Consider the following 22,663-nt stretch of genomic DNA (forward strand, 5'->3'; position numbering starts at 1 on the left):
CCCATGATCCCGTCAAGGAATATCGTATGTGCTCTGTCACATTCGGCGTCGCTTCCGCGCCTTTTCTAGCCTTGCGCACACTTCGTCAATTAGCAATTGATGAAGCTGCTAACTTTCCACTTGCCTCGCAAGTACTTCGTAACGAAGTATTCGTTGATGATGTCGTTACTGGAGCTGATACGGTTGAAGATGCTCTCACTCTTCAGCATCAGCTACTTTCCATTTGTAAAGCAGGAACGTTCGAACTCCGCAAATGGACCAGTAATAGTGCTGAGTTCTTATCGCATTTAAATGATGATGCTTCCAATCATGATGACGCTCTTATTCTGTCAGCACTTGACACTGACACTTCTGTCAAGGTCTTAGGGCTCAAGTGGAACCCTAAATCTGATATTTTCACCTACCAAACGGATGGAGTGGCTAACTCGCGCAAATGTACGAAACGTATAATGCTAGCAGAAATCGCTAAAATCTACGATCCCCTCGGATTCCTAAGTCAAGTGACGGTATTTGTAAAGCATTTAATCCAACTTTTATGGGTATCAGGCTCAGGTTGGGATTCTGCCTCTCCACAGGGTATCTGTGACTTGTGGTTTCGGTTCATCGACGAATTGCCGTTATTGCAAGACATCGCGTTACCTCGTCACGTGCTTCCGAGTACACATCAAGTGTCACTTCATGGCTTTTCAGACGCCTCTGAAAAGGCGTACGCCGCCTGCGTCTATATTCGTGTCGTTGACTCGAACGGTGCTATCAGCACCCACCTTCTCATAGGCAAAACAAAAATTGCGCCTTTGAAACGGCTTACTATCCCGAGATTGGAACTATGCGCTGCTCATCTACTGTCAAAATTGGTAAAAAAGGTCCTCACTGTTTACAGCAGTAGATTGTCTTTCGACCAAGTCTACGCTTGGTCCGATTCCACTATAACTCTTGCCTGGTTGCGTTCATCTCCAGACAAGTGGCGGACATACGTGTCTAACCGCATAGCGGAGACAACAAGCAACGTGCCTGCCTCACAGTGGCACCACGTTCAATCCGCAGACAACCCCGCAGACCCAGCGTCTCGTGGTGTTCTCCCATCTCAGTTGAACCATCAACTATGGTTCACGGGACCAGCTTGGCTCAGTAAAAATGAGTCTGAGTGGCCTAAGACTAACGTCGTATGTCACACCGACGAAGAACGTCGTACGCATGTTCTTGTCACACAAACCAAAGAACCTAATAATTTAGAGTTCATTGAGCGATTTTCTTCGCTTCCAAGGATGCTACGCGTCATTTCGTATATGTTACGATTCATAAATAAATGTCGTAAGGCTAACAGTCCGACGACTAAACATATCACGGTTCCTGAGACAAAACAAGCTCTCAGTCGAATTATATCACTTGTTCAAAGTGACTATTTCTCCGAAGACATCTCGCGTATCAAGGACGATGATAGATGTACAAAACGTCTTCAGAAACTGAAACCCTTTTTGGACGATGCCGGACTTCTCAGGGTCGGCGGCAGAATAAATCGGGCCAATGTTCCGTATGATGCCAAGCATCAGATTTTGTTACCCAAGAAACATCACTTCACGAATCTTCTCATTGATTACTATCATAAAACACATTTACATGTGGGACCTCAAACTTTGCAGTTTGCCCTCGCACAGACCTACTGGATCCTGTGTGCTCGCGATGCTGTACGTATGCGTACACGACGCTGCGTATCTTGTGTTCGTGCACGACCTGTTGCACCACAGCCATCCATGGCTCAGTTACCTACTACTAGGGTTCGATCACTTCGTCCCTTCTTAAATACTTCCGTTGACTTTGCAGGACACTTCTTCCTTAAATCAAGTAAACTTCGTAACGCGAAACTTTATAAATCATACGTATGCGTGTTCGTTTGCCAATCAACGAAAGCAATCCATTTGGAATTAGTTCCCGATCTTTCAACCGAGTCTTTTCTAAATGCATTGCGTAGGTTCATATCCCGACGCGGGTATTGCCAAAAAATCCGTTCTGACTGCGGACGGAATTTCGTAGGTTATGACAGGTATCTTTCCGAACTTTACACGTTTCTGCGAAACGAGTCAAATCAGACTGCCATAAACAACCAGCTGACAAATATGCAAATCACCTGGCAGTTTAATCCTCCATATGCTTCGCATTTTGCCGGTCTCGTCGAACGAGCCGTAGGTAGTCTGAAACGACACTTACATCGTGTCATAGGTACACTAAAACTAACTCAGGACGAATTTAACACTTTGATTTGTCAAATTGAAGCGGTATGTAATTCAAGACCTCTGTGTCTACTTAGTAATGATCCTACTGATCCATTACCCCTGACTCCTGGACATTTCCTCATCGGGGAACCATTAACGTCTTTACCTGAATTTGACTTTTCTAACGACAACCCAAACCGCCTCGCTAGATGGCAGGTTATTCAACAAGCTGCTCAACATTTTTGGAAACGCTGGAGCGTAGAATATTTACACCAGCTACAACCAAGAGGTAAATGGTTCCACGACAATACTAACACACCCCTTCGGGAGGGTTCTGTAGTAGTGTTGATAGACAACACACTGCCACCACTGCAATGGCGTCTCGCGCGCGTGCATCAACTGCATCCCGGCGCCGACGGTATTACCAGAGTCGTAACTGTACGCATCGGTAATACTCTTACCAAGCGACCTGTAGTTAAGGTCTGCCCCCTGCCTGTTGAATAGGCATCACTTAGGTATAGCATTACATGTTTTAGTCCTAAGTTAGCATAGTAGTTCTTAAATAAAATAAGTATTATTTTATGGTCGGCGGCATGTTCGGTACTTTTGTATATGTACGCACAAATACTACGTATTTTCGTTTATTATTTTAAAATCAATTAATATTTCATGGACTAGCATATTCCAAACGGGATAAGCCTGAAACGGAACGCTTTTCTCAAAGCGCGCAACACCGAAGCTCGAGTGTTGCCATTCTCTCTTGCCAACGATCTCCAAATCGAAACGCGCGATATCTGCTCGCTCCGTCGAAGCTTGAGTCGAAAAACCCAAAATCAAATTGACACAGTGTACAGCATAAATAGAAATCGTCTCCCGACGCCAGCCTGTGAGATAACGACATTTCACCATCGAAGGAACCAAACCAGGGGCCCCTGAGGAAGTTGCAGACCACGTCACAGGTGAGTCCCCACGGTTTATGCTAGTCATTTATTCGACAACTAGTGTTGTACCATTTCGAAATTTTGCGATACGACTCGCTCGATAAATAAAAAGTATCCGCACAAGCATCGTCACAAACTTACTCTACATTAATACTAAAATTCCGCAACAAGCTTCGTCATAACATCGACCGGCACGAAATCCTACGTCACTTCCGAGGTGGAGTACTTGGCGTGTTTGACCTTGCAGCCGTTTCTGCCACCGATCCCGCTAACTTCAGACTGTGGCTCAAATGAGATGCAGTATATGTACTTACTACTTAAACTACTAACACGACATGTTACATCCCACAAGAGATAACGCCCCTTCCGCCAAGGAACCAACGTTAATCCGTCCGGTTTCTTGGCATCCGTGCGTGACAAACCCGGTGGCTCCAGAACGCAAGGGACATTAGCCGATACCCTGGCCCGACGTATTATGTCGTTAATGGAATGAAGCCTCGGGAAACGTCCAGCACATCTCTACCAACTCAGGCTCTTAGGCCCATCCTCCACTACAATCACACCGCATATACAACGTTGCGCCTCACACACCTTACCCCCTAACCTCAAGGCCACTGCTATTCTCAAGGAATCATTGTCAAGCATTGTACCCAAATGCTGCTCAGCGTGTAACCACGCACCTGACTCTGGCCTTGAAGTCGCCCTCAGACGCTCCAAATCGGCTTCCGAAGCACCACCCAACAAATCTGCAAACGCGAGCTTACATAAAAATTCGTCCCACTGCCACTAGACTCCCCAACTATCCGAACGGTCGTCAGTGGAATAAAGTACGGCCCATCTCTCCAAATCCTCCGACGCAGACGGTATGCGGTCATCGCTGCCATGAACAGACAGTATGCGAGCAACAAGACCCGCAGAACCATGCGCAGAGGCCAAAAAAGAGACCAAGCCGACATCTTGAACCCGACGTACCCCAAGACCACCAAAACGAACAGGCGAGGCTGCTTGACGCCACTGTTTCCCATCAAAACTTACGTTGAGAATCGATTCTAAAGAAACTCCGTGTGTATTATATTACACAATGCTTCTACTTATTTCTGAAAAAGCCAAGTAGGAGATGTTCGCATTATATAAACCATCCGAGGCATCGCAAAGCAATTCCGCGACATTCCGAGACTTACATGACCCGATAGATGTCCCAAATGTTCTCGTACTGACGAGAGTGCCTACCCCTTGTCACGAAGCACAGAGGTAACACCCTCAGCAAAAATGGGAGCACCCAACAACCTCAGTGTAGACTTACGAGTATCTTTCTTATCCCATGTAAAATAGACTCGAACTGTTCAAAACAGTCCGTGACCCCACCAGCACACGTAAAAATCTCACACTTAGTCGGGTTGACTTCCAATCTAATTGCGTTCAGAGCCGGTGTCAAAGATTTAAGGTCATCAAGGACCACTTCCGGGCTTCCACCAATAGATCCATCATCCAAATACCGAACATTCAATGGCGCTTTTAACCCGGAAATAAGCTTTTGAAATCGATGCATAACAAAGTCTCAAGGTTAAAAATTAAATTCGAAAGATTTGTTTCAGTTTATGCACATATTTTACAATCAACAATCAATGAACGATATATCGCTAATATGATTATATTATGGCGAATCAAAATTGCATTTATCTTGGCTAGTTTTCTGTTTTGAATGATTTACGGTTAGTTTCACTAGACTTATATCGACCGGAATATTAGCCGTGATTACCTTAACCTTAACTTACCCTTTACCTTACCTTACCTTTTGTTTTTTTTTGTATTGTCAGTTTTTTTGGAGCTCAAAAACAATGCAAACGGTAATCACGGTTAATATCCCGGTTGATATAAGCCTATCTTTTTTATAAAATTCAACATATGGCAAGTACCTGATTCTAATAACGTATTCTAAAATGCTCTTTAGCGATAAGATCGCCTGTTGTCTGCCTCTATCTACCTGTTTTCCTTTAAGCTGTATTTTTTCTGAGTTGTGCCAAGAAAGAGTATTATATATATTTATGGAATGGTCCTCTTAAACAGGAATGCAAAAGCAAGACAAAGCGTATGTTAGTAGAGAAAATGGGCACGGAAGAGACCGACCTAGGTCTCGGCAGTGAAGTGTCCATCACGGGTGTGGAAGAAAGCACAATGATTTCGTCGCTGTGCGATCTCCTGGAGAGACTGTGGTCGCATGGCGTGCAGCACAAGATGGGCAAGTCTGCGCTTTGGATGCACCTCACTAACTATCAGGAGTTGGAGCAGTGCAGCAACTCTACGAAGCCTATAGACCCTAACTGCCTTACGCCTGGTACGTTGAATGTTTATTTTATTCTTAGTCTTGTACAGACAGCATTAATAGTAGCGGATGAAACAACACGCCAAAAGTATCTGCGCAGTTTGCGTTCCAGAGTTTACATAATGTAATTTTTCAATATATAGATTTATATCTCAATACTCAATCATTGATTGCTCATAATGGTTAGACAGGTGGAATATTGTGCAACGAGGGGGATAAGTGAAATATTGAAAACGAAACCCGACCGATTAAAGACCCGAGTTTGCAATATTCTTTCCCCCGGAGTTACACACAATGTTTTTCATCCCACGTGCGAAGAAAAAAACTAAATTTTAAGCGAAATAATTCTTAAATACGGTGACATTTCAAACATTCGTCCGCCATATTGTCATTGTTTGACAGATTAGGCATCGAAGGCACCGGCTTATCTGGCATTCAGTCACGATAATGAAATTAAATCTTTTTAAACATAAACAAGAATATTAAATTAGAAACGTCGGTATTTTTAAAAGTAAACCTACATGGTTCGTATTATTAGTAAGCACAATCTATAACTCCCGCTGGATTAATATAGGTAAAGGTCCTTTGTAGCTACTACCAGTTCGGCACTGACATAAACGCTATTGAGAACGTAACTTATTTTCTATGCATCTCGCTCGTAATCGCACATAAGTGCGAGCGAGATGTATAGAAAGTAAATTACGTTCTCGATAGCGTATATGTCAGTTTTGACACTTTCGGTGAGTCATGGTACGGGTACTTTAGTATACCTGCATAAAATAAGATCTTTTTCGAGCAAGTGTGATGAAATGATCACGTTACGAGTATTTACCCTGTTGGGCGCAGCAAATAAGGAAGAAAGTACTTACATAATGAAATAAATCTAGGTTTTAGTTAATTCTAGATTTCTTTTTTTTATACTACCACATACTACGTAGGTGGCAAACAAGCGTACGGCCCGCCTGATGGTAAGCAGTCTGCGTAGCCTATGTACGCCTGTAACTCCAGAGGAGTTACATGCGTGTTGCCGACCCTAAACCTGCCCACCCTCGTTGAGCTCTGGCAACCTTACTCACCGGCAGGAACACAACACTATGAGTAGGGTCTAGTGTTATTTGGCTGTGGTTTTCTGTAAGGTGGAGGTCCTTCCCCAGTTGGGCTCTGCTCTAGATCTGGAATGACATCCACTGGCTGTACCCTACCACACAAAGCGAGATGACATTCTCATTGCCCATACCTCTCTTAAAATGACTCTGTTATTGTTAAGCTGTTCGATCATTTTAGATACTTTTGATGCGTTGTCTCATCCGCTACTTTTATTGCTGACTGTTCAGACAAGTCTAAATATATGGTCACACACATCTTACTCAAAGATATGTCCCATAGCTCTTATGTCGGCAAATTACAGAACTATAGGAGTAAGTTTTATATACACCCATATTTTTAGACTTGACTTTACAAACGTGTTACGCGTATTTACTTGTCTTTTAAGAATCTAAAAATTAATTCGCAGGCAATAGTTTCCGATTTAAAATGATACGATTTCAACAATTTACATTATTGCAACTAATCCGTTACGTGTAGATACATATTTACAAATGTTCGATCAACACTGCCAGCTTCATCGTCCAGCGATATGACCCGGAACGTTTTTTTTCGTGGTCGACGCATATGCTTAGTAAATAACTCGCTTGTAAACTTTTTTCTCACTAATCGTCTGCGGTGTAATAGTTTCCAGTGGCAAAGTGTTGCCTTTGCCTACTTTTACCTTAGAAATAACGAATCAAACTGGAAACAATTAATAGAATCAGGCGTTACTTTGCGGAAATCCACCCTCCCACCGCAAAAATAAATATAACAACCCACCACCAAAAGTACAAAACTCGACACGTATTTCGCCTCTCTACGAGGCATCCTCAGGAGATGCTGATGATGCTGAGATGGTTGTCGGGTGTCAGACCGTCAACATCTCCAGCATCTCCCATCATTGTTTGGTGGTGAGTTGTTATATTTATTTGCGTATTTATTTTTGCGGTGGGAGGGTGGGAACATTAATTGCATGTAAAAATGCGTATTTTTACATGCAATTAATGTTCCCACCCTCCCACGTAAGTAAGTTCCAAGTAAGTATAACGGGTTAGCACTGATTTACTTACACGTTATTTTCTCGCGGATTAGCAAAGTAATATTTCTTGCTTTAAAAATGGAAACTGCTTAAATTATTTTGCTTATGCGACATACTTAGTACCATGAATTTTCCTGACACGTTATCTTTCAAATGAATTGACACTTGTCACACATTTTAGTCAATATGATATTTTTAAAAAATACGTCAGTTACAAAGTTATATTTGGCCGCGTGTTCAAAATAAGGCTTTTTTAAATAAATAAAAAATTGCTATTCTAAACGCGCGCATAACATTTTTCCTAGAATTATGCACATCATTCCGAAATTCCGATTCAATAAATATTTTCACTTATAGGGGACTGGCTGGCAAAATATTTAGCAGTGGGTGGCTCGATTTTAATAAAACGTTTGTATATGTTGTGTAAGTAACTATTTTCGAAATGTTTAACATGCAGCTTTGGCCTGGTGTGTGTTACGGAAGCGACTAGACTGTAAGTAATATTTAGGGGATCATCTCAGGAAAAAAGTTTACTTAGAAAAAAGACAAACAATAAAAATACCCGACTGCTAATTTTAATATTTTACAAATCAAATCTAAATATATAACGTCTAAATTAAGCTAATTACTTACTACTTACGTTTCAAAATAATTATTACACTTGGCTAAGGTGGCAGTCGGGTATTCATTAAATTTGTCTCGCTTATACTGAATAATATGAAGGTGATATATGTATTATGTATTCTTATATTGGAGCGAAAATATCTTAACTTTTCGTAATGCTCCCACATTGTATCTAATTTATATTGCAGCATTAATACTCGCCATGTACACGAACATCACGCTACAAAACTCAAGCATAGCGTCTGATGAAACTCACAACACAAACACAAAATGGAAAGGGAAATACCGTAGCTTATATGTGAATTATATACATTTCTATATTCATATATAACGCACAGCAAGAGGCAATTCACTTAGACAAGCACAAAATATCTGTTGTCATCAAAACCCCTTTATAGATTCATGGTACGTTATTGTAGAGGCCGGGAAATAGCAATTCGTGGATGAGATTCGTTTATGTCGGTAGGATGAAGCCGAACCCACGAAATTATATTACTGCCTAATTGCCTGCATAATTTATATAATGCTTTTCTTCAAACATGAAAAATTATAGTACTGAACCTGCGGTCCGCTAAAATAGTACAATAATGTTTCTTTTTTTGTAGTTTGTCCATAATGGATGAAGAACTTCGCGTAATATTTTTCATACAATAAGATGCACATTTCCGAGCATATTGTAGAAAACATTTTTTAATAGTTCATTATTGCAGAGGCCGGGAAAGGGCAATTCGTGGATGATCCCTCCTAAATTATTTTTTAGAAGTTAAAGGCAGCAACTATTCCACTGTGCTAACTATGCCACTCAGTACCATTCAATATTCGCTCATTCAATATAATTGTGCAATATAAGCTGTATTTGCACGCATGATATAAAAGTTATAGTCTTTGATTTTATTAAGCAATATTCGCACGATCTTACACGACACAACTCTATCCTTTAGCTTGAAATGACGCTGACCGGGTCGTGTAGACGCAGCCCGCGGCTATATTTATTGGCTGTTTGCGTTTGTCTTAGTGAACACATGTTTTTCAAAAGTAAAAAACAATACAGTGTACTCTCCGTCCGCCAAAAACACGACAATAATGGTTTGAAGTTTTTTAATTTGTGTTTGACCATAACGAAGAACTTCCCGTACTATTTTTGCTACAGTAAGATGAACACTTCCGAACATATTGGAGAAAATGTATTTTTAGATTTATCGTCGGTCGGGGCGGAGGTGGAGGCGCGCGGCGGCCGCTCGCGGGACAGCTCGCGCGGCGGCTCGCGGGACGGCTCGCGCGAGCGGCTCGGCGACGCGGCCACGCTCGAGCGCCAGGCCGCGCAGCCGCCCAACCCGCTGCGCCCGCTGCCGGAGAGCCTCACTTTCGATATGAGGTTTGGAATTCTTGGGTTACGAGATGGGAGGGCGATATCAAACAGTTTGCAGGCCCACTCTGGAGGATAGAAGCAGCAAATCGGACCGCTTGGAGGAAAATTGGAAAGGTGTTATGCCCAACGGTAGTCGCAAATTCGCTGAAGAAAAGAGAAGAGAAACTCTCGATTCGCATTTTACACAGCTGATGCCCAGTTTCTGAAAGTATATGCAGACAATTGGGTACTTGACACATGTTGAATATTATAACTAAATTTTGTTAAATGGATAGAAAATGAGCCATCCATTATAACAAAGTGGAATTCAAAAAAATATATTGAGATTATAAAAAAAACAAGGCTCCAAAGTAAAAAAAAAGTTTTTTTGTCTTTCAAAAATAGATTTAAAAAATGGTACCATAGGATTCCATACATTTTATTGAAAAATAAATTATATAACAACTATTTACATAAACGCAATATTTCAGGGTCAAAATGGCAATTTCTTTGATCTTCCATACATTTAGGACAGACTTGTATGATGTGACGTCACATCACATTATCATTTTGTTAGAGGCGTTTCAATCGTCGAGTGCGAGCGTCAGACTTTAACTCTCATTTCTGATCGTTGTGTTGCTTAAATGCCATGAGCCCCATATAGACATTTGATCCTCAGGAAAATCAAGATCGTTTGACATTATTTACAAAAAACTATCAAGTAGCCAATTACCTAGTTATCCCCACATTCATTCAATGACGAGCGTGTGAACGGTTCTATTAAAAGTAATTGAACGTACGCGAGGACGAGTAAAATATCAGGTTGTCCAAGTTGGAGATGATGAATTGCGTTGAGCGCCATTTACTTATTTTGTTTTAAGCGCTGGGCGACAAGTTCACTGGATAGTACGACTCGGTCCCTAGGGAGCATATTCAGTGTTTTGATTAGGAAAAGCGCGAAAAATTTTTGCTCTTTGTATGGAACCCCTCCATGCTGACTTGGATGCAGGTCATCCAAGATGGAAATTAAAATTCTCCTACTTTTTTTCCTAATTCGAACACGATACCGAATATGCCCTTAAACGGATCCCCACTATTTTTGTTACACCTCGTAGAAGGCAAAAGCAGACGGATCGCCTGATGGTAAGCAATTACCGTCGCCCGTGGACACCCGTAACACCAGAGGGGTTGTAAGAGCGTTGCCGGAATTTTAGATGGGAGTACGCACTTTTCTTGAAGATTTGAAGGTTATATCGGTCCGGAAGTACCGCAGGCGGCAGTTCTTTCCATAATTTTGCGAGGCAGAAAGTTGTGTGCCAATCATGTAAGTAGTGAAGATGGAAATGTTATATGCTTATTCCAAAATGTACAATTTTTTCAGGAATATCCAAGCTATGACTGACATAAAAACCGAGATAGGTTACGCCCGTGCATGGGTCCGCCTCTCGCTGGAAAAGAAATTGCTCTCCAAGCACCTGCGGGAACTGCTCGCTGACACCACGCTGCTCAGGTCCCAGTACAAGAAGACCGCCTTCTTGAGATGCGAGGAGGAGAGGGAACAGTTCCTGTATCATTTGTTAACCTTGAACGCTGTTGATTACTTCTGTTTCACCAATACCTATCCCACCACTAGTACGTATCTGCAATTTTTTAAGTCTATTGAAACATATACGACCTATCCATTCTCAGTGATGCGATCTTTGCTAGCATTTTGTAGTTCAGGTCGGCAGCTCGGAGGTGCCATGCTTCTAGATTTGTCATTCCCCAGAGCATCTCCGTGGGTAGACATCTAGGGAATTGACCTGCACTCTTAAGCGCCATTCTATATTGCCTCACGATTTTTGTAGGTTCAAGTTACTGTACCTGGATAGTAACTCCTCCATAGTCCATGATGGGAAGGATGCTTGAATTATGGCTAGTTTGACCTCAAGATCTGTCTGGGCGTGGAAGCCGATGATGGGTCCAAGGGCATCTCTTACCTGTTTGAGCTTCTCAACTAACTTTGTCAGTATGTGGCGTCATTTTGAGGATCTAATCCCAGTGATGACTCCCGAAAATTTATTTCGTTTTTATATGTGAATGTCTGTTTTTTTTTATAATTTTAACCGTAGGTTTGAATTACTTTTTTTCGTGAACAAGATGCATTCTGTTTATTCTACGTTGCGTTTAATAGTTTACAATAGCATCGGCTGCCCGTTCCGCTCTAAAGGTGGCGTGGTCGGGGTGCATTGCTCTATTTAAGATACATAGGTCATCGGCGTACTGGGACAGCTTGAGACCTCGTATTCTGTCGTGAGTATCCCATATGTCGTAAACGAACAAGTTGAAAATGATGGGTCTGAGGATCGACCCTTGGGACACTCCGTGCGGTATCTTCTTCACTTCTCCATGGATTTACCGAAATTTCACTGTAAGGGATCTGTCTTCCAGATAATTTTCTATTATTTTTATAATATTATTAGGAATGATAGGGACTTTTAGGGTTTCTTTATCAGACCTTTGTGGTTAATAGAATCGAACGCTTTGCTTAGGTCTGTGGTTATCATCTATACGCTCCTCCCATGTGCCAGAGCATCCTTTATTATTTTACCATTGCGTAAACTCTGAATCTGGTAAAGCCATGTTGAAATGGCGGTTGCAACTTATTGTGCCTTGTAGCCTTGAGAGAATTCGTTTTTCGCATCTTATTATATTATTATTGTGTGATCGGTCTATAGGAGCTGGCTTCTTTATGATTTTGCCTGGTTTATGCAAGACGAGACATTCACCGACCTTCCATCTTCTTGGAAGTAGCCCTTAAAACAGGGGGAGGGGGTTTTCATAGTTCTTATTACGTACGATCACAAAGATAAGATTTTTTTAAATTTCTATGAAATTATGATTAAAATAATACTTTCACACTCTATAAGTCTATACTATCAAACACGGTGCAGAGTTTGCTTAGACAGGCTCCAGTACCTTTGTGGGTACAAATAAATATTCCAGTAATTATTATTTTTAAAAATGAATAATAAAAACAAACCAAACGTGAATTCATTTTTTCCTTTAGATTCTTACGTAATATAGGGGGAAGGGGTCGGCCTATTCTTATTTTTTCTAAGGGAGGGGGTCCAAAGCTGTCAAAAATCGTCTTACGTAATAAATGAATGGCGCCGAATGTTGATATCTTTAATAACTTTGTACTACATCATTCAAATCCCGTGGTGATAATGAAATTTCACAGAACCATCTATTTACTGTTTGTATTTTGTAATACGACGTAATAGCCTTTCTAAAAGAGAGTAGAAAAACTGTCTATTTCGTAAATTAAATAACAAGATCTTACATATTTAAAAAATGAAATGTAGAAATGGTTTTAGAAGGTAAGTATAATCTGTGTTGTATATTTAGAACTGCCATACCGCGTGCTGATCGTGCCGTCGCGCAAGGCCAGCCAGACGACGGCCAACTGCTGGATCGCCATCTCGGGCGCCCACGGCGACGCCACCCCCAAGATACCGATACCACGCAACACCAACGAATTCGTCTTTCATGTAAGTTCTTAATCTTATCAACAATGTACTTTTAAGAGGATGGTGGACGACCGCTTCTCCGTACAATGAATTTCGACATTAAGGAAAATATTTTTACACAATTTAGGTATTTCAGATTGTTTAATAATTATATGAGCTTTTAAAATTTCGTATGGAACGCGGACACTGATACGTATTTGCCATCTAAGTTAGACACAACAACAATATAATAGGATAGGCTATTCAAAATCTTGGTTGCATTTATGTGCATCGGTATCGCGGGAGCAAAAAACGAGCTTGTCAAAGAACACATGTAACAGAATGTCTATTCGGAATATATATAAACGGAATATTCTGCCTACTCATTCTAAATTCTAAGATGTGCTGCATATCATGTGTGTGCGTGCGTGCGTGCGTGAAGAAGAAATTTAGTGTTGTATTTCGGAAGAGCACAGCGATCCATAAGTTTGTGTGATGTCGATGACATTGGGACTACTTTGTGGTGATATCATTTTACTTGTAATTAAATAAAAATATATAGATGATATAGATCGTAATAAAAGCTTAAATGGAGATGGGCCGGAGATGCTACATACCACGACAAAGGAAGTGTGGACTAAAATAATTTCAACATGAACTCTCCCCCCCCCCCCCGGGAAAAGAAAAAGAGGTCAACCTCTGGACTAAAGTAGCCCAAGATAGGAAAAACTGAAGAGAAATGGAGTAGGCCTATACTTGTCGAGAGGTCTTCAATAATAAATATATATATATATATATATATTAATAGCAATTAAAATGTTCATAAACTCATAATTTAAAATAATATTGAAATGAATTGTATAATTTGAATGTATTGTAATGTGTAATATATTATTAAAGAAATAAAAGGATTAAATAAATAAACAGTCCATAAATGTAATGATTGAATGTTGCAGCATAAAAACTTGGGCGTGCTGTCGACGCTACGCATCGGCCACGACAACTCCGGCCTGTCGCCGCGCTGGCTTCTCGACCAAGTTTACGTGAGGAACGAAGTCACGGGACATACTTACACGTAAGTACAGTGGGTTTAGGTAAAAAGTCCAAGGCTTTTTAATTTTTAGCTTTCCGGACCTCAAAAGGAAAAAACGGATCCCTTATAGGATCACTTCGTGGTCCATCCGTCCGTCTCTCTGTCAAGACACTTTATCTCGGGAACGCGTGGAGGTATCTAGTTGAAATTAAAGCTATATACTTAAGTCTACAGTCTCTTGAAGCTGTGAAAAAAACCAAACTTTTAACTTAACGTAAAATAATGATACGGCTGTTTATGCCGCAAAAAACGTATATTTCGACACTCTCAAGGGAATTAAAAATTTCAGGGTACTTTATTTTGATCTAAAACTATGATATTTGGCAAGTAATATGATCTTACAAATACAGGGAAAATTCTTAAAAACTATATTTGTACGGAACCCTCGGTGGGCGAGTTCGACTCGCACTTGTACAGTTTTTATAGCAGGCAGCAGCTGCCCGTTCTTGTGAGATCTACGTATAATTAATTATGTGATTACTACATAATTCCTTATTATGTACAGGTACATACACTGTTTTATTCTCTACATATTCTGGTCTATACATACATGGACTCATGTTCTGCCATCTTGAGAATGGATTTTGAATCGGAAACATAAACTGTACACTGAAACTTCACGCCAAGCCTAAGCTGCCCTCTATAATATTTACATATTTTTTCTTGTGCGTTGTAGGTTATGCCATCTTGTGGGTTACATTGGAAGCTTAAACTTGACATTTAACCTTCGTACTAATAAATAGGGGGATACTGTGCTGCCCCCTCTAGTCCATGCATGATCCCTATAAGCCCTCTGATGCGTTCAGGGACCATATGTTACGACCGCCATCTATTTAAAGTAACTTACATCGATTTAAATGAAACAAAATGAGGGAATGACATTCTAAATGAAGTATAAAACGTCATACTTTCATAGAAATTTGACATGAATGGTGGTAATGTACACATAATTAAGTCATGTCCATTTTATATTTTCTTCCTAAAATTGTTACCTGTAATGATCGAAATTACCATACCCCAGAGTTTCGAGTGCGGCATTCAAAATAATAGGTATTAAAGTTGTAAAAACTGTTTAAAATTTTCAAACCACATTTGGAGCTTACTACCCATTTTTCATTAATAGTTTACAAAGAAAAAGAGGTCACCACGCTAGCTTACTTGTAAAATGCGATGATTCGAGCAGCTCACTATTTCATATTATAATATTTGGCCCAGGTACATCCGAAAAGCCGAAAGCTAAATTTTTCATAATATTTTTAAATTACACGAGTACCGATTGTAATTATGGGCGCCGCCGAAGTGAGCGTTCTGGGTGGTGACATCGATCGTGTAGTAGTGCCGGCGGGGTGCGGCGTGTTGTACCGAGAGCCGGTGTGCAGGTTCCCGTGCCAGCGCTGGCTGGGCTCGGGCGTGGACGACGGCTCGACGGAGCGGCTGCTGGTGGCGGCGCGCCTGCGCGGCGGCCGCTCCCCTCGCTCGCCCGCGCCCGCGCCCGCCGCCACGCACCTCTCCACCTCCACCATCCAGCACATGATCGGTCAGTGTCCCGAGGCTTTCTCACCAGAGGTAACTTCCATTAAACGCGGCAGCGCGGCCTGCTGGCCGAAGGGGTATTTCGCCGGTTCCGTGGGAATCTGCCGAATCCTACACCGCAACAGAAAACTGTGCCGCCGACGTGATTTTTAGCTTATAAGGTTTTTTTAATGTATGTATGTTTGTAAGGCGAATATGATCTAGAAACAAGCGGCAAGGGACGGCCGGAAGTGGTTACACTTTTTTTAATACAGTTGCTCAAAAAATGCTACTTTATGTATCTGTTTGGCGTTCACAAATTTGATTTTTGCGAACTAGTGCTTTTTACTTTTCAAACTTTTTTAAATTTATATCCAACCGTAATCCATACCTACACCCCAAAGCGCTTGATTTAAAATTTCACTGGCAAAAATATTTCATTTTTTTTTGTACGGCTGGGCCTTAGAAGGATAGTCTTAAAGTTTTCAAACTGAGCTCGTCCGAAGAATATTCAGTATTGTTTTCAAAACCGCAAACGGGAGGCGCCGTAAAAAAAGATTCAAGTTGTTAATTAATGTTTGTCAATTATCGTCTCAATAGTCCTAAACAGTACCGCCGGTAGCTTCTACCTGGAGTGCCACGCGCCTTCTTAACGCGTGTCGACCACCCACTACATGTGATTGTTCATTATGAATCTACCGGCTAAAAGCATAAAGTTGACCATTGATAAACATTGTCCCGGTCCTTTTCTTCGGCTACGGTTTGCAGCTCTGAAAACAATACTGAATAGATTCTCCGGCCGAGTTCAATTTAAAAACTGTAAACTGATGCATTTATTCCACTTTTACCCCAAATTAGTGTGTTTATTGAAATTTACATTTTATTCTAGAAACATTCTAGGCTAGTATTTATTTACACAATTTTAGTTTACTATCTTTTTGTGAGATTCTTATTAATTAATTTGATCTGTATAATCTCAATAATTGTATAAAGAAGAATAAATAATAAGCCTACTAGAATAAAAAATATCTAGAATGTCTAATTATCGAATTACATCATCATATCTAATTACAGGTGACTGCGTGAACGCGATAGTGAAATGGCACTATCAGTCGAAAAGAGACAAGGACGCGAACTCACTGAGTGTTCTGCTGTGCGGGGAAAATGGCCTGGTCAAGTGCTTGGAGCAAGCCTTCCTCTGCGGGTTCAAGTCCAGTCGCCTCTTCGGGAAGAACTTCTTCATTTGGGATTATTTTGGTCAGTTTTTATACCTCTCGCGGCGAATGATGATCCCTATGGCAGTTATCGTTCGATGCAAAAAAGACGGTTCTGGCGCAGTTGGGCCGCAGTTCACCTAACGCGATCCTCCTCGCTTCGCTCGACGTCGCACGTATTTTGTCTCTGTCAAATAACTAGACGTTATTGTATTAACTTTTTTTAGCCAGATGTATGATTTGGCGAAAGACATGTATTCCAAATATTGTATGTCATAATAATAATCTACTTAACAATAATTCTACCAAGTAAAACGTTGTTACAATGAAAGTTTGCCGAATGTTGGTTTCCAAAGTAAATCATCTGCGAAAAGTTAGTTGGCAAGTGAAATTCGGTCAATAAAACTCCGGCGAAAAGGCAAAACACCAATAATATACCCTCAGAACATCCGCGCTTGAGACAATAAAACGCAACGACTTGAACTTCTGATTCAGAATGACTTACATAACACAGCCTACATTGTGTAGTTAATAAAAAAATATTATAGGACATCATTACACAGAAAAAAATACGGTACATACCTATCTTTATACACTGTATAAAATGTGACATGTAATTTATATTATTAATAAATATTGTGATTATAATATGATTATGCTCTTTAGTTACACAATCTACTAATCCATTATGTAAATATTCAGAGAGGAAAATGGGGACTACGTACGTACTTACCTAGCGATCGTCTACTATCGTCTTAAGGCCTAAAAGTATCCTTTGTATTAAACTACAGCGAAAGTGAAGGACGAGTTCAAGATGAGCCTCTGCGACGAGCCGAGCCCACAGCCCCAAGCGAGCAAGTGCGGAGTCGCGTACAACTGTCGCCAGGACCAGGAGCACCGCGCCATCTGGCGCTGCTACTGCCACCTCATGGACGAGATCTGCTCCGTCGGCCGCACGCTGGGCAAGGACGGCCAGTTCCAGCTCTTCATCTGTCTGAGTCTGAGGTGAGCTGGTACAGCTGCAGGACCGGCACCTGCTACTGCCACCTCATGGACGAGATCTGCTCCGTCGGCCGCACGCTGGGCAAGGACGGCCAGTTCCAGCTCTTCATCTGTCTGAGTCTGAGGTGAGCTGGTACAGCTGCAGGACCGGCACCTGCTACTGCCACCTCATGGACGAGATCTGCTCCGTCGGCCGCACGCTGGGCAAGGACGGCCAGTTCCAGCTCTTCATCTGTCTGAGTCTGAGGTGAGCTGGTACAGCTGCAGGACCGGCACCTGCTACTGCCACCTCATGGACGAGATCTGCTCCGTCGGCCGCACGCTGGGCAAGGACGGCCAGTTCCAGCTCTTCATCTGTCTGAGTCTGAGGTGAGCTGGTACAGCTGCAGGACCGGCACCTGCTACTGCCACCTCATGGACGAGATCTGCTCCGTCGGCCGCACGCTGGGCAAGGACGGCCAGTTCCAGCTCTTCATCTGTCTGAGTCTGAGGTGAGCTGGTACAGCTGCAGGACCGGCACCTGCTACTGCCACCTCATGGACGAGATCTGCTCCGTCGGCCGCACGCTGGGCAAGGACGGCCAGTTCCAGCTCTTCATCTGTCTGAGTCTGAGGTGAGCTGGTACAGCTGCAGGACCGGCACCTGCTACTGCCACCTCATGGACGAGATCTGCTCCGTCGGCCGCACGCTGGGCAAGGACGGCCAGTTCCAGCTCTTCATCTGTCTGAGTCTGAGGTGAGCTGGTACAGCTGCAGGACCGGCACCTGCTACTGCCACCTCATGGACGAGATCTGCTCCGTCGGCCGCACGCTGGGCAAGGACGGCCAGTTCCAGCTCTTCATCTGTCTGAGTCTGAGGTGAGCTGGTACAGCTGCAGGACCGGCACCTGCTACTGCCACCTCATGGACGAGATCTGCTCCGTCGGCCGCACGCTGGGCAAGGACGGCCAGTTCCAGCTCTTCATCTGTCTGAGTCTGAGGTGAGCTGGTACAGCTGCAGGACCGGCACCTGCTACTGCCACCTCATGGACGAGATCTGCTCCGTCGGCCGCACGCTGGGCAAGGACGGCCAGTTCCAGCTCTTCATCTGTCTGAGTCTGAGGTGAGCTGGTACAGCTGCAGGACCGGCACCTGCTACTGCCACCTCATGGACGAGATCTGCTCCGTCGGCCGCACGCTGGGCAAGGACGGCCAGTTCCAGCTCTTCATCTGTCTGAGTCTGAGGTGAGCTGGTACAGCTGCAGGACCGGCACCTGCTACTGCCACCTCATGGACGAGATCTGCTCCGTCGGCCGCACGCTGGGCAAGGACGGCCAGTTCCAGCTCTTCATCTGTCTGAGTCTGAGGTGAGCTGGTACAGCTGCAGGACCGGCACCTGCTACTGCCACCTCATGGACGAGATCTGCTCCGTCGGCCGCACGCTGGGCAAGGACGGCCAGTTCCAGCTCTTCATCTGTCTGAGTCTGAGGTGAGCTTGTACAGCTGCAGCATAGTGAAATACCCGTAACCTCTAAATATTCCGTGCGCGCACTCGTTACGGTCGGTCACTGTCACACACCCCGCTATAGAAATTAAAGTGTAATATGGCGAAATCCACACTAGATTCGCTTGAAAAACTGTTAGTGAAGTATATAAGTCCTATGGAACAAAAGTTTACATTAGTGATGAAAGAACTGAAGAAACTAGAAGACAAAATTGATAAGTTCGAAGCAAAATTGGAAACAAAATCTAACAACGGAGGTAGCATGATCACCGAATTACCGGCTCTAAGCGCAAGCGACGAAACGTCAGCGGCGTACACACCTACAATGACAGAAACAAGTCGCGCAAGTCATCAGCGTACGTGTGAGGCGAAAACGCACACAGCGGCAACTCCCACCACGGGTGCTCAGGCGCCCGCGCCGAGCTATGCAGCGCTCGTCTCCGCGCCGCGAACCAGTCAGCGGGCCACCGTGCCGGCAGTTACACCATTGTGTAGGCCTCCACCGACGAAACCTATGGCTCCTGTGCAGTTGAATGTAAAAAATCCCCAGAAGACTAGCGTCAATGAGGGACGGCAATCCCTTAAACGGAAGTCCCCGCCACCAAAACGAGCCGTTATAACCGGCAAGGGTTGTATAGATGACGCATTACAGACCGTTGAACGAGTACGAAAACTACATGCTTGTTTTTTCAAGCCCGACACTACGCCGGAATCTATTATACATTTTATGAATAAAAAACGACCAGGTGTTTATCATGCAAATAAATTACAGCTGGCACATAAACATTACGCATCCTTTTCAATTACAGTACCGTGTAGCCTATTCGAATATTTTATGTTAGCTGAAAATTGGCCACTGGGTACCGAAGTTAGCGAGTGGTTTCGGCGCGGCGCCGGGCGCGCGAGAGCCGCGCCCAGCCGCCAGCGTCGCGACGCTGACGCCGACGCCGCAGCGCCGCGTGAAGTCCGCCGCCAATAACGAAACCCACTTGATCTTATGTCACCAGAACATTAGATGCTTAACTAACAAAACCAAAAAGTTAGAAGTGCTATTAACAACTGAGTTATTTTGTGATATACTTATAATGTCTGAGCATTGGCTCCAAAGCCATGAATTAGTATCTGTAACACTTAATAATTTTAACTTAATATCCCATTTTTGTAGGACAACAGTGGCCCACGGTGGAAGTTGCATCTACGTTCGTAGTACGTTCGTACCGGCATCAAGGTTGTAAACAAACAAGAGTATTGTGATTTATCGATAGATCAACTATTTGACGTCTGTGCCGTACAGCTCGTTACGGAAAATATTTTGATAGTTGCAATATATCACTCGAATCAAACCGACGATATGGCTTATTTGAAACAATTTGACAAATTACTCACAAAAATATCTAACGACGGTTTGGACGCAGTTATAATGGGTGACATTAACATAGATCTGCTTAGAAAAACTAAATCACAAAAAGAATTAGTCGATACGTTGTCTAGACACAATTTTTATCAGTTAGTCGATTTCGCGACGCGGGTGGCAGGAGATACCGCCACACTGCTAGACCATGTGTACTCTAATCTCCCCTCGCAGCGCGTCGCGAGCGTTGCAGGCGTCGCGACGCATCTCAGCGACCACGACGCGCAGCGTGTGCGAGTAGCGCGTGCCGCGGCGCCTTTGCCGAAGTTTGTTACACGACGGTCCATTACTAACGCAAATAAAACTAATTTCGTAACTGCCCTCGAATCAATCGATTGGATCGCGGTGGTGGAGCGGTCGGGAAAGGATTGTCATACACTTGCGAAATCACTATTAAATATTATAGTTGACAAGTTTAACATATGTTTTCCAGTAAAAAGACAACCCTATATGAAAAAATGTAAAACTTGGATCGACAGCGATATCTTAAATTTTAAAAACTTAGTATTCGATATTCTACATATAAAAACATTATTTCCAGATAACGCGGATCTTATTAGTGTTGCCGAAAGTTACTCCAGAAAATATAATGCAATGCTTAAAGACAAACGGACTAAGTACTATTCTGATATTATTCGTGACCATCCGAATAAAGCTAAATGCATGTGGAATATAATATCTACGGAACTCGGCCGTCGAGACCGCGCTAGGGTTGAATTTACAGACTTGTTGCGGGACACCAACGGGAAGGATTTTGTTTCCAAGGAGGCTTTGGTTGATGCACTGAACATCGAATTCACGACAGCCGCCAGCAGGTGCGGCGCCCCGCCGGCCAATGTGACGCGCGCGCATGCCGCACTGCGGGCCGCCGCGCCCGCGGTCGACGCATCACTGCGGCTAACACTGTTCTCCCCAGGAGAAATAGTATTACTACTGAACAAGCATATAGCCCCAAAAAACAGCACAGACATCTACGGCATATCACCTAACCTACTTCGATCAGCCGCCCAACCTATTGCACCAATTGTAGCCTACCTATTTAATGCCTGCATTAGGGAGGGTACGTACCCTACGCCTCTAAAAAGGGTTAAAATATCGCCTCTTTACAAAGGTAAAGGGAAAAAGTCCGATATGAAGTCTTACAGACCGATATCTCTGGTTCCTGCCGTCAGTAAGGTGCTAGAAGTAGGTCTGAACAAAAGGCTCCTATCCTTCATAGAACAGAGTGACGTGATGACTGAGAGACAATACGCATATAGGGCCGGGCGCGCCACCACCGACCTGGTGCGCGAAGTGGTGTGGCGCGTGCTGACCGCTCGCGAAGCGGGCCAGCACGTAGCGCTGCTATGCTGCGATCTCTCGCGCGCGTTTGACACCGCAGACCACCAGCTTATAGCCGACAAACTGAGATTCTACGGTATTCGCGGACCGGTCCTGTCCCTGCTAACATCATTCATGTCTCACCGCTCGCAGGTCGTTGTCGCAGAAAACGGAAAGATCACATCATCTGAGATGACGAATGCGATGGGTGTGCCACAGGGCTCGTGCCTGTCGAACACCCTGTTCAGTTTATTGCTTAACGACCTGCCCACCGCAATACACGACGCGGAGATATATATGTATGCCGACGACGTGGCTGCCATCGTGACTGCGCCGACCACACGAGAACTGGAACACAAGTTGAACTCCGTAGTCCAGAGACTTGAGTTGTGGTTTCGGCTGAACGGCTTAGCCTTAAATAGAGATAAAACTTGTTACCTCTCATTCCAGCTCAAGGGCGCGGCACCACCGACGTACTCAGTCGCTGCTGAACAAACAGCCCTGCAGATGGTCCAATCGGCTAGACTACTAGGCTTCCAAATAGACAGCGGCCTCACCTGGGACCAA

At 43.4% G+C, this 22,663-nt stretch overlaps 1 protein-coding gene across 2 annotated transcripts in view; it reads left to right on the forward strand.

Annotated features, from left to right (window-relative positions):
• Nucleotides 1-22,663, forward strand: part of LOC133516799 (DENN domain-containing protein 5B) — a 63,883-nt gene that overhangs the window by 34,581 nt on the left and 6,639 nt on the right. The window contains exons 15-22 of one of the 2 annotated variants that reach the window (XR_009799286.1): nt 5,219-5,486; nt 9,418-9,598; nt 10,953-11,203; nt 12,962-13,104; nt 14,019-14,137; nt 15,535-15,692; nt 16,742-16,924; nt 17,673-19,350. Coding sequence is in view for 1 of the 2 variants with exons in the window: in XM_061849772.1 (XP_061705756.1) it covers nt 5,219-5,486; nt 9,418-9,598; nt 10,953-11,203; nt 12,962-13,104; nt 14,019-14,137; nt 15,535-15,692; nt 16,742-16,924; nt 17,673-17,886 (1,517 nt within the window). In the remaining variant the exon portion in view is untranslated. The remainder of the gene's footprint in view (nt 1-5,218; nt 5,487-9,417; nt 9,599-10,952; nt 11,204-12,961; nt 13,105-14,018; nt 14,138-15,534; nt 15,693-16,741; nt 16,925-17,672; nt 19,351-22,663) is intronic. The other variant, XM_061849772.1, reaches the window with a different exon arrangement.

This window comes from Cydia pomonella, chromosome 4 (genome assembly GCF_033807575.1).
Source record: "Cydia pomonella isolate Wapato2018A chromosome 4, ilCydPomo1, whole genome shotgun sequence".
NCBI classification, from domain to species: domain Eukaryota; kingdom Metazoa; phylum Arthropoda; class Insecta; order Lepidoptera; family Tortricidae; genus Cydia; species Cydia pomonella.